This window comes from Montipora foliosa, chromosome 5 (genome assembly GCF_036669935.1).
Source record: "Montipora foliosa isolate CH-2021 chromosome 5, ASM3666993v2, whole genome shotgun sequence".
In the NCBI taxonomy this organism is placed as follows: domain Eukaryota; kingdom Metazoa; phylum Cnidaria; class Anthozoa; order Scleractinia; family Acroporidae; genus Montipora; species Montipora foliosa.
The window spans coordinates 11498168-11511420 of NC_090873.1; the positions used below are offsets into that span (position 1 = coordinate 11498168).

At 40.7% G+C, this 13253-nt stretch overlaps 1 protein-coding gene across 1 annotated transcript; it reads left to right on the top strand.

Annotated features, from left to right (window-relative positions):
• Positions 1-2147: 2147 nt before the first annotated feature.
• Positions 2148-12144, top strand: LOC138003634 (hematopoietic prostaglandin D synthase-like). Its single transcript, XM_068849813.1, has 5 exons — positions 2148-2390; positions 5017-5115; positions 8525-8640; positions 10068-10178; positions 11179-12144. The coding sequence occupies exons 1-5, from the start codon at positions 2240-2242 to the stop codon at positions 11353-11355; spliced, it is 654 nt and encodes a 217-aa protein (XP_068705914.1). The 5' UTR covers positions 2148-2239; the 3' UTR covers positions 11356-12144.
• Positions 12145-13253: the final 1109 nt, after the last annotated feature.

Consider the following 13253-nt stretch of genomic DNA (forward strand, 5'->3'; position numbering starts at 1 on the left):
AATATTCAATTTGCTAAGTACTATATTTGGAACAATAAGAACGAGGGGTTTCCAAATATGGTAATTAGCACTGAAACATTCAACCAATCAGTTCGCACTGAATATTCGGAAGCTGTGAACACGCGTTACACGTTTCAACCCTTATGGCTTTCTGGTACAACTTTGAGTTAGCCGATTTGGTCTATAGAGTGGTTTCACGTGACGTCACGGCAGCCATGTTGGTCTCCCTAAACAAAGGAATGAGGGCCATGTTGGTGTCCTTAACTAATTGTTCGGGAATTGAGCTCCATAATCATGTAAACTCTATCTTTTGTTTCGGTGGAAAAACAAAGTTACTGATCATGTGAGTGAAAACATTTTGTAACGTACAGTTGTTTGTTTCATATGGATATGAACTGATTTCATACAAAATACTGCGCAGTTGGATTCTAACGACTTTGGCGGTACCGGTGAGATGGCGAAATTTTTTTTTGTATTTCTTTTCTTTTTTTTTTTTGATCTAAATACACGAAAAAACAGCATAGGGGACTTCGATGGTATAGACTATAGGGGCTTAATGGGTAACTCGCAACAGATCACCGCGATGTTAGACATCTTCTGACAGTGAAAGAATTTAGTACCTAATTTCCTCCTCTGGAATTCCCTAAACGTGCCCTAAGCTCTTTTTAAAGTTTACCAACAATTGACAGAAGACAACGTGGGTGAGTTCAGTTTGAAATATTATGTCATAGCTCATCGCACTGATTTTGTGCTGACTTATCATAACATTGTAAAATTAGAAAGCTCAAATAATCAAGACCGCACGAAATTTAACTCTCTTCGGATGATTCATCATGACTTAGTATGACGAGTCATGTTTGATCAGGTGATTTCATGACTTCAGGAAATCTGATTTATGAACAGTGAATGGTACGTCACAGCAGCCTGACACCTCCGACTGATAGAGAGGCTCCGTAAGCATTGGACCATTAATTAAGCGATAGATCGTGCGCTCGAATTCAAGACGGTCTTAAAATTACTGTGGACAAAGTACCATGCCTTTGCAATTGCATGAATCGTTAATAGTGACGTCACCAAATCATTATGATGATAATTTATGATTTACAAGGGATTCTGTCAAAGGGGCTAGGTCACGCTATTTTAGGTAAATTTGTTTAATTTTGTTAATTATCAGCTCTAAACGTCAAATTGGCAGAGCAAGAATCTTTCATTTGCAAAATCACGGCCACATAACAACTGAGAATGATTTTCCAGCTGTGTAAATGACATTTTGATATAGACTGATATAAATTTGAAAAAAGGTGGGCCGACGTTTTTCAAATTTACCCAAATCCAATCCATTTTAATCCTCTCCAGTTTTGTCCATCCATGTCCCTTCTTGGCTTCTCTGTGTTTTATTAGAGTTCTTCTATAGTTTCGAACAGTCATTTTGATATTTTAGTTAATTCTATGACCATTCGATCAGTGCTGAAATTGCCTAAAATTGCGTGACCTGTTGCGTGATATGTTTAAACTACTTACTAACTTGAACAACTGAAATTAAACTAATCCAGCCAGAATAAACGAGTATTGCATGCACCTCGAACAACCTGTGTTTGTCATGCATGTCTTACAGAGCGGAGGAAGCTAAAAAAAAAAAAAAAGAGTGAAGTGATTTGATATGCCTTTATGACAGGTTTACGAGTCGTATGGGTTCTGGTTGGGTAGTTTCATGTCAAGTAAACGTTAATTATGGTTACGGGTACAATATATTGTTGACGTCAATTTAGAGCATTCAAATGAACTTACCAGTGTTTCATTGGTTATGGAAACAAACTGATGAGTACGGCCTTAATCTGCTCCAGTGATAACTACATTTGAATAACAAAGTGTTTGGCAAGGTCTAGTTTCTCTACAAACGCAGTTCGTTTCGTGTTGCCTGCAACAGCTGTGAGACATTTATGAAGACGTATGTTGTAGCTGTGAATCAGCCTTCAACACAAAGAATAAAGTTAATTTGCGCTTTGTTTCTCCAACGTTTCTGTTTCGTAGAGATATTGCAGCATTAAAGGCCAAGTGCAAATATGCAAAAAAATTTCCTTATTATATTGATCTCCCAGACACATTACCATAACGTCGTTATTTACAATCGCTGAGTCATAGCACGTTAATCATCTAATTAAGTCGAGAGTGTATAAAAGGCAACGAGCAATGGATACACTCGACTAAGTTTGAACTGAGAACACGTGCATCACAAGCAATGGCTTCCCGTTATAAGCTGACATATTTCGACTTAAAAGGTCGAGCTGAGGCAATACGGATTGCCTTCGAATACGCCGGAGTCAAATATGAAGATGTCAGGGTCAGTTGGGAAAATCGAGCTACAGGCGAATGGTCTCAAACAAAGAACAGTAAGTAAAATCACTTTGTCATTTCACTGAGATATAAGAATTGTAAATAATATAATGATTTCGTGAACCCGTGAATAGCGGGGATGGCTCCTTAGAAGGCTCGTGCAAACTCGAACTAGACCGGCAAACGAACGCGCGAGAGCGCTGGAAACTGATAGAGAAGGCAAGCGGCTTGGAGATTCCGGTATCATGATCCGTACTCACACAGCCTGCGCTGTGGCAGCACTGACTTTGGTGGCAGAGAAGGCCGCACGCTCAACCCCTCCCCCTCAGTCCTAGAAACAAATACGAGAATAGGAGGACCTAAAACAAATCGCCTTTCCTACTATCTACGCTGGTGAAACAATTTTCTTGTCTCAAGATGGCTTTGTCTTTGTTATACACGTTGCATTGTTTCCTTTGCTTTGAATTTCGTGATCAACATCACGAAGTCTTAAAAGTACTTCTACGATGGAAAAAATCATTTCTCGTTTTTCTTCATACGTCGGCAGTACTTGCGTCGAATGCTCAACAGGCGAAATTTTTTGTAGTAACTTCAAGGGGAAGACTGTTTATTTTCACTCCACTGTTTTCATTTAAAGGTCCGCCATTACTCGGTGCGGTTTCAACCGATAAGCTTTCAGCGATCTGGATCGAGGAGAAAGTAACGTCATTTACTGAGTCACTTGCTGAAAAACGAAGCGTGTGAATGCGGCTTGATTAGTATGCAGCACTTTTCATATAATCCCGTTCTGCATACTAATTGAGCCGCATTCACACACTTCATTTTTAAACCAGTGAGTACATGACTCCATTTTCTCCTCGATCCAGTTCTCCGAGGGCTTACCTCTCAGAACCACACCCAGTAATGGCGGACAATTAAATGAAAAAATTGCCACCAAAATGAATGCTTTTTCTCTTGAAACGATTGCGTAAATTTTCGCATTTCGAGTATTCAGCATATGCACTTTCGAAAGGTGAAGATCAACGAGAAGTGGTTTTTGGTCGTAGCAGCACTGTAGGTCTCATTCTCGTCACCACAGCCTTGGGTTGACCCAAGTCTCTGGGAAACCCTGTGTAGAAGAACATGCGCCGTAGGGCTCTCATAGCCAAAAATTGGCTATTTGAACCTTACGGCGCCTGCGCACTCCTCGTGCTAACATGAATGCACCAGTTAAAGACGCTTTTGATTTTTCTTCATGAAAACCAATGAGAAGACACTTTGTTTCAGGGTGCCCCAGAGCACTTCTTTCAAGAACTGGGGTAGGGATTGTGTAAGGTTAAGCAGAGTTAATAGGCCACTTCGGAAAATACCATAATACTCTCTGTTTGAAGTTTCTCTTGGGACTTACAAGGGTCCCACGAGAAAACAAAAACAATGCTTATGCAAAATTTGGGGGGACAAACAAAGAATATTATGGTACTTTCCGAAGTGGCCTATTAACTCGGGTCTAAGTGGATAGGGGGCTTGCCTTGCAACCCGAAGACCCATTGTGGGTCGCTTCCTTCCTGTGCGTTTTTCTGCAGATTCGACGCGATTTCGATTCCTGCGTTGTCAACGGTATTATAAAATCCCAAGGCTGCACACTAAATTCTCAGGAGCCCACTAAATTGAGTCAAATATTCCCAAACCAACCAGACTGGCTTTAGGAAGATGGTTGGGAGAGTCGTAGAAGTAGTAGTAGCAGCAGCTTTACAAGTTGAAAACTAAAACTATTTACAACTGTAATGATTTCAAATTCGAGTGAGGCCTAACACTACTGTGAAGTTTTTATACCCAATTGTTCCATCAGAGATCAACCCTAGTATTGGAATTGGGCTCACACAAGGATAGAGGAAAACTCTGACCAGGGTGGGATTTGAACCAATTCCAATACTAGGGTTGATCTCTGATGGAACAATTGGGTATAAAAACTTCACAGTAACGTTACTCGAACTTGAAATCATTACTATCAATATGCTATTGAAGGACAACAACTAACGATTATTTACAACTGCTTTACATGATTGCCGTGTGGGTATCCGATATGCTGGATACCTTCTTCAGGTTTCGCTTAAATTGATCAACATATCAGCGAGCAATGTTGGATGGTTGACCTTTGGAGCCAAACGCTCAGCAAACTGCACCCCACCGGGGTGCTAACGACATTGTTTCTTTATTCCCCTGGGTCCCGGCATGACTGCATTAGTCACGCCTCCTTGGGATGCATTTGCAGGCAACTTTATAGGTGGTTTTCAACTGAGGTGAGAATAATGTAATGTACAAGTGCTGGTTGGCGAACAAAAGAAGTTACCGGCCAACTTGCGTCCGTTTGTACGGGGCGTAAGTCATTTTGTTTTCGTCCACCAACGGGAAAGCCATGTTTGCCAAGAGTCCATCGCTCTCGATGTTCACCTATTCTTGGATTTCACTCACGTGATCAACAGCCATGCTTTTCAACGAAAACAAAAGAAAAAATTTGCATAATAGTATGGTTCAATTCCTGGTGGCTTGGATAAGATTCATTGTTTGGGGACACCAACATGGCGACCATGACGTCATGTCAAAACCATCTGACTTGTTATGGTAGCCTGAAAGCTTTCAGAAGCCAATAGCATGAGACGACAGGGTCGGAAGATCTTTAATTGGATCGTTCCTCTCTTTCAGGTGGAAAATTTCCATTTGGTACGCTGCCTATTCTTGAAGTCGATGGCGTGACATTGAGCCAATCAATGGCGATTCTGCGTTTTGTGGCCAAGAGGCATGGTTTGTAAAACTCATTAGCAATTATTATGACCCACCATGTAGTATAGAAAAGGCATCGCCGACATCACTTTTCGTTAATGCCGCTGTATTAACATTTACGCAGCAGTCGTCTGTAATGCCTGGACACACTAGGCGATAAGTCACTGCGACACTTCGCGGGGACAAGTTGCCGGGAAAATTCGCCTCTTGTGATACGGTTAATTTTGTGAAAATCATTGTCGCTGCGATCAGCTGCACGAATTCAAATCAGTTTGAATTTGTGCGACTGACCGCAGCGACACAATTAGCGAAAGCAGCTTTGTCACACCGTGTGTACACTTCCGGCAATAAGTCGCTGCGACAAAATATGAATGAACCAAGGAGAGGGCTTCATATTGTCCGCCATATTGAATTAGAAAACTAGTTTACATTCCTCCTCATAGGAGATCACTGAGTGTGCATCGAGCAGGGACTCGTTTTGCAAACTGTACACAAAGAGCGACTTATCGCAGAGACCTGTCGCTGCGACTGGTCGCCTAGTGTGTATCGGCCTGTAAAGTCATCATCTTGTGAAGAGGTGTCGTTAAGCCCCTGACACTTCCATGCACTGATCTTAAAATTTCAAAGGAAAAGAGTATTCTGAGCCATGTAATAACAAACTTGTAAGGTTCTTCGTACTTTTGTGAGAGTTTCTCTGCTAAATGCGTTAAGAAACGGTGATAATAACAGTATTTTTACTAAGGGTTGGTTCCCGGAAGGTGTAATAACTCTATTCCAGGGATAAATGTGCCTTATTCCGGCACATTCCAGATGGCTCTTCATCCGTTAATATTGTGCTAAAATGAAATGATTATAATTTAAGCAAATTTAGGAAAAACCAGGACGAGTGAATGAGAAGATATAAATTCCAAAGGCTTATTAATATTTACAATTGCCCGAATGCAAAAATGGCCGCCAACAAATTATCTTTTGTCTTTGTGTTAATTAGCTTGATCAGCTGGACTAGACTCGTTAGCGCGTGAAAAATTGAATTTACGACCAGCTCACATTGCACAGAAGATAAACTAAAACTACGATAATCTCTTTTGGAACTGAAGTTGATCGTAACTTTTAGCAGCCCAAAGATCTAAGACGGCGACGTAATAAGTGACAAATGCAGCTTCATTGAAAATTGCGAAATCAACTTATTTTCCACCTTTTTTAGTTCATTTATCTTCGAAAAACTCGCTGAAGTATGCACTGACTGAATTGAGAGGACCGGTGTTCCTGAATATAAAGTAATAATCAAACATGAGACTAGATTAATTCATGTTGCAGATGCGTTGACTTTGTAGGATGTTTCGTGTAGTTTTACGTGATGTAAAGGGTGTGAAAGAGAGGTCAGCCATATTAATATAATTGTAAAGTCGATCTACGTATACGTTTGTGGTTTAAATCTGTGTCCATCGAGTCGCGTGTATGTTCCTGGTATTCTTCATGATTTTAAGTTTCCTAACAGTGTTGAAATAATATAGAATGCTTCAATTATTTGGGCACACTGCAAAATGAAGCTTGCAAGTTGATTGGCAGTTAGGGAAAGTGATAATTGAATAGATGGTTTTCACCAGACGGCGCAGCAGCCACATTGGTGCACAGAAGAGCAGAGAAAAATGTCTTTTGGAAATTTGACTCTATTGTAATGCAAAACACAAGCCATAGTTTGCCATTGTCTAATGCGCCAACATGGCCGTCTCATCACGTAATTGAAAACCATCTATAGGCCACTTTCGAGATATTAAACTTCAGGAGGTAGTGTGGCCCAGTGGTTAGGGCGCTTGCCTTGAGATCCGGAGACCCCGGGTTCAAGACCCGCTCTGACCACTCGTTGAATTTGATCCTGGTAGTCCATGGTTCAACTTCCCAGATGCACTTGTAAATAGCCAACCGGTTTGCCTTCTGACCAGTTGGGATTCTTAACAGTTGTTGTTTCGTTCATTGTGTTTCATTGGCCCTGAAAAGCCCCCACGAGGAGCGGTCAATTAAATGTGTATTTTGTATATATGTTTAGAGGACAAAGCCAAAGCAAAGTGGATGATATGTCGATATATTTCACGTTCATTCCAACGTGTTTGTATTGTTTTTGTCCTCTCTGCCTCGCTATGATGATGATAATGATATTTCGAAAATGGCCTTTTTATATCTTCCCCATATAACCTTGAAATAAATGTACGGTTTTTGAAGTGGGGGCTAGAAATAAAAGGGAGAAATGATCCTCCTACTTACCTGGACAATTTAAGCAATTGACTCTTAAAAAAACCTGAATAATTTCGGTTGCTTCCGAGGGATTTGAAGCCATGACCTCTGCGATGCCGGTGTAATGCTCTACGAACTGAGCTATCAGGCCAGTCAGTTGGGAGCACATGATCCCAGCAGATTAACCTGCTCCTAACTGAGTGGCTTCATAGCATTGCACAGGAGCCCATCTGGAGCGTGCAACTTCCATACAGCGTCTGTGAAACGGCGTTTTCACAAGTAGTAGTAGTTAGGGTTAGAACTCTTAAGTAGTTTTAGACTAGTCGTTCCCGCGAATTAGGTCAAAAAACAAAGGCAGTTCCGGTTCGGTGACCCTGTGACGTCAGCTTAATTTCTTGTAATTGGTCATCGTGCTCCTGTGGGAGTCTCATTCGCGGGAAATTCAATCTAAAAATAAATTAGTCTGTGAAAACGCCGTTACACGAACACAGTAGAGTTGTAGGCTCCGGGTCATGGGTTCCTGATATGAATCAATTATAAATAATATGAACTTTCAAACATACAGTTAGTGGCGAGGAGACCTCTAAAAAAACCATAGGGCTTATGCTGAGAGGTCTCCTTGGTGATACGTGAATAAGAAATCAATTACAGCAAAAGGTGAGCGTATAAAACGAAATGAAAAGAAAAAAAGAAATCAAACTGCCATTTTCATGGTTTCATAGCTTATATTATTTGCTTTTATTTTGAGTAGAGCGGTTTTCAATTGAGTGTCGAAAGTAATTAGCGAATTGCTTTGGTTTTGCATTTACTTCACTCAGTGATTGGTTGAAAGTTCTCGCGCCATTCTTTCAACCAATCAGAAGTGAAACCAAAACCAATCGTGGCTTGCGCGTGCACATTTTCTAGCGCTTGGTGTCGGCTACGTGTAATTACTTCGAGTCTTGATTGGTTTACTGGATTGTCTCCGTCCTTTTTGATTGGCAAAAGTGATTGCTTTGGTTTTGGTTTTACGACACTCAGTTGAAACTCGCTCTTACATTTAATTAACATTTAACAGTTAGGTCATGGGACCAAACCCGCGTTCAAGCCTGAACTGAATTTTCGGGGCTTTCCTCTCGTTATACTCTACTGAAGTACATCTCGTAGCAATTTACAAAATTCAATGTTTCATAGAATAGTTTCTTTCTTTCTCTGACAGGCTTGTCCCCCGAGGATGAAATTCAGCTAGCCAAAGCAGACGCGTTTGCTGAAGAAGTGCATACGTTGGAAAACGGATTCATTCGAGTGCTTTTGAATCCCAACCCAGAAGAAAACGTACGTGATTTTTGACTCAAACTGGCTCAAACCGTTTCAACAATTGGGGTGGGGGGGGGGGGGGGGGGGGTCTTATTATTATTAGAGGAATTAATTCTACAACACCGTTTCACGTAACGTCAATTTTATGGTACTAAATGAAACATTAATAGTTGCTTTAAAGTGCCCCTGTGATAAAAAAAATCACTTCCTTTTTTTCTTTGGATTTGGAGAATGTGTTAGCTTAACACCCGACTGGCAAAATTTTGAGCTTTGACTTTTCTCCAAAGGCCGTTTACTTTGAGCGTAAGTTTTGGATTTCATGGTCCACCATTACTCTCGTTCAAAACTGATCTATTGGACCTGGACAGGTGTCTTTTTGAAATCAAGTCTTAAGGCTTTGGTCGCTTAGAGTTTAGTTAATATAGTTTTGAAATCCAAAGTAAAATAAGAATTGGTCTTTTGGTCACAGGGGCACTTTACCAAGATGCGCTCATCCATGTGACGCAATAGGTTACCATGGCAACAAAAGAGCCCGTGTAAAAACGCCCTTAACATAACTTTCCAGTTATGTGAAGCAGTTGGGTAGATTCAATCCTTCTAAATAGCTAAATAATACAGTTAGTTGAGATTAGTTCTCCGGGTGAGTAATTCCCAAGAGGAACTGTTGTTTGTGATGGATGAAGCATGATTTCATATCTTTGGAATGACATTCCCACACACCCCTCCAGCCAATTCTCTTTTCGCCCAATGCGAAGGAATTCGCAATCCAGGATCCAGCAAATGTGAGGCTTTGGAATCTGGAATCGAGTGCTTGGAATCCGAAATCCATTGTATGGAATCCAGAATCCACAGATTTCGATGGAATCTAGGATCCATGAAAATATAGTATGGTAAAGACTCCCAATTGGCAGGAGGACACCGATTGGGTCTTTTCATAGTAACCCTTTGGCTCCCCGGCCCCGGGAGTGATCAGTATGTAAATCCTCCTCACAATTTTAACATACTGTCAAGTAGACAGTTATTGAAAATGAAGATTATTATAAGTTGGGGGATATTTCCTTGATAAACACCAAATTCTCATTATTAACAAACAAAGAAAGCTACGGTACTAGTCAGTAGAATGAATTTTTTGATCTTGGGAGTGAACGGCCGGTTAAAGTGAGCTAGAGTTGAGAAGGGGGCTTACATTACTGGACCACGTGGCTCCCTTTATATGATTTTTCGTAATGTTACAACTTGGTCAGAGAAATTACTTGGTTTTAGTTCAACGCTAGCAAGATTAATTTTCAGGGTATTGAATATATCTTTTTGTAGTGATCATAGAATTAAAGTGACAAACTCAAGCAGTTGCAGATCTAGAGATTGGCATTCCCAAAACAAAAAATTACCCATGACGTTGTCATTCAACCCTAATTGGTGATATTTTGGTCTTTTTCCATTTACAGAAAGATCTAATGGACAATTTTTTTTCTGAGACGGTGCCGACGTCGGCTCAATACTTGGAGAAAATTCTGGAGAAAAATGAGAAGTGTGAAGTTTACTGTGTGGGAAATAAGGTGAGTTTGGATCTGCTTTCCGTCATTGAATTTTGTTTGGCTAATAATTTTTGCCTGAGAATTAACGTTTCAGTTTTAAGGTCGATTAGTTATGCTTGTCAGTTGAAACTGTTGTTCATGAGCGCTTGCGTGGAGAGCTAAGTAAATGGATGACCTGATTTGAGTGGGACGTGAATAAAAGGAGAGATAAGATTAATAATACTTATAAACGGACTATTTACGTCTGCTCAAGAAGAAGAAGAAGATGAAGGGGGAAGGAAAGGTCTTGGGAGAATTTCTGTGAAAACCGCTGATGTGCTCGAGTACGAGCAAAGACAAGACTTGAAACAGTTCCTTTTTGCATCAACATTCTTGTTGTTTCCTGCGAAGAGTTTGCCGTAACTGTAAACCCATTTCCTTCGAGGTATCATCTGTTGTTCCATTTTGTTAATTGTTTCGGCATAGATCGATCCTTATACAAGTGGAAGGGAGGAAACGGATTTCTAGTTCTTTGTTAAACCCCCAAAAAACCAAACCCCTGTTTTTTTAACTACACCCCCAAATTTAAAAAAAAGGAAAATCCCTCTTTTAGACATTTCATTAAAACAAAACATTTAAAAAATATATAAACTGGTTTGAGAAAAAATGAACCGGTTTTAAAAAAATTCAAACCAAAAGCAAAATTAAACCAAAACATAATATACGCAGCTTATTTCATTCGCAGTGTTTTTCCCGTTTAACAAACTTTATATGCACGAGGGCTTTTTACCATTGAAGCTAGGATTCCATTTTGCACTTCGGTCCAGGTGTCTGAGAACGTATCGTTAAGTTGCAAACAGGAGTAATGGGGATTCTTGAAATCCAAAAGAAACAGTTTCCTCCTGAATAGCCAGAGAATAGTGACAGCTTAAAATTTAGCACTTGGGTTTTTATCACACGAATATTTTCAATTTGTAAAATATCAAGAGCTCATCTCTTGAAAATATACATGGAAAATCATTTGTGTTCTTTCTGTTTACAGCTCAGCTACGCAGATATCTATTTCTTCACTTTTTTCAACAATTACTCCGCAAAAGACGACCGTACGATACCAGACGCCTTAAAGAATTTTCCGCGGTTAACTGCGCTGTATGAAAAAGTCCGAGATGAGCCAAAAATCTCAGAATGGATTGAGAGAAGGCCAAAATCTGCTATTTGAAGGAACTACCAGGCTGCTTAACATGACGACCAACATTAACTGTTTGGTTATGATTACCACTTTGTTAATCAATCATTAGGCGAACTGCGTTAATCCGAGTCATTACGTGGACTGTGTTGATCAATCATTGCGTGAACTATGTAAAGGTGAAGGGGGTAGTTTCTAAAGAAACTTTGGTGCTGCGTCGGTGGGGATGTAGTATACAAAAATTTGGTTTTATCAACGGAATTGATAATGTAAATTGGCCACCGTTCAGAGATTCTAAAAGCTGACGTTTCGAGCTTTATCCCTCAGTCTTCAGACGAAGGGCTAACGCTCGAAACGTCAGCTTTTGATAAAACCAAAATATTTATGTGAAGGTGAACTGTGTGAATCAGTTTTTAGGCGAAAGGCGTTAACCAATGATTAGGCGAACTGTGTTAATTAGTTATTAAGCGACTTGTGTTAATAAATGTTAGGCGAACTGTGTTAATCAATCCTTGGGCGAGCTGTGTCAATCAATCATGGATTAACTGTGGTAATCAACCTTTAGGCGAACTGTGTTAATCAATCATTAAGCGTACGGGTTTCCCAAAGGAAAACCACTGGTTTCCCGTTTTTTCACCGAAGTTATAGAGTTAATATAAAGCAACTGCAGCACACAAACTTAAAGCGCTATCGTGCGGGCGCGCTATCCCGCAATTGGATGAGTTTGAACGGTTTTAAAGTGAAGATAGAAAAATGAACGATTCATTTCAGTTGTTTGCTCACGTTGTTATCAAAATAAAGTGTCTTATTCACGTTATTGTACGGAAGAGTGCGAAGGTTCCGCAATTGTGACAAGATTATTTATCTTCTTTGAACCTTGTTTTGTGACGCTGCAGATGCCGTAGCCGTCGCAGCGGCGTAGCTAGGATTTTTCAAGGAGGGTGGGGGGAGGGTCACACGTCACACTCTCTCAAACCCAGAGTACTTACTGGTTTGTCAGGTCGACATCTACGCTGTTTTTCGGATGAGCAGTGAGTGCGAGGGGGAGGACACGCCTACAAAATAGCTGCAAAGATAAAAACTAAGTTCGAGGTGACATAAATTACTTTGTTCCAGTCTAGCAGATATGGTTTGTATTATGTTGTCGTCGACTGTCACAAAGAGGGGCCACGGGCACCCCAGGACCCCCCCCCCCCTCTCCCTACCTGCTATTCCCCTGCGTGGTCGGTGCTAAAACTTCCAGTTTGAGTCCTGTTGAATGTGGCTGTTATTTGCATGGGTGGTCGTTCTAGAATACCCGGTGCAGTACGCCTTGGACAGTCATGCTGGTGTTGTGGCTATCATCTTCGCCTTCCCTCTCTGCAGTTGTATATGGGCTGAGTTTTAATCGATCTCAGTCTGACTCGAGGGTTTTTCTTTGGGTTTCCCCGGTTTGCTCCTTTAAGAAAATCGACACTCAGGTGATTGCATCTGGCTATGGTGTTACTAGACACCTACCCCAGTGCAAATTTCGAGGAAAGAATTCAGAGTACTGCCTTGTAAGAAACTTTCAGGAATAAAATTGGAACGAACGATATGTATGTTTGGGGAGAAAATTGATAATATCAGAAACCCATAAGGCTTGAAACGTGTAACGGCACCTTGTGTGCTGGGAAACAAGCTTCTGAATATTCAATTTGCTAAGAACCATATTTGGAACAACAAGAGCGAGGCGTTTCCAAATATGGTACTTAGCACTGAAACATTCAACCAATCAGTTCGCACTGAATATTTGGAAGCTGTGAACGCGCGTTACACGTTTCAACCCTTATGGGTTTCTGATAATATATAGTCGGGTGCTCGTGTCCTTGATAAAACCTCGTTGTTGTGAGAACGAGAAGGGCAAAGAATTGTAACAAAATGAAAAACGCACTTGCAGGGCATGCCGAGTC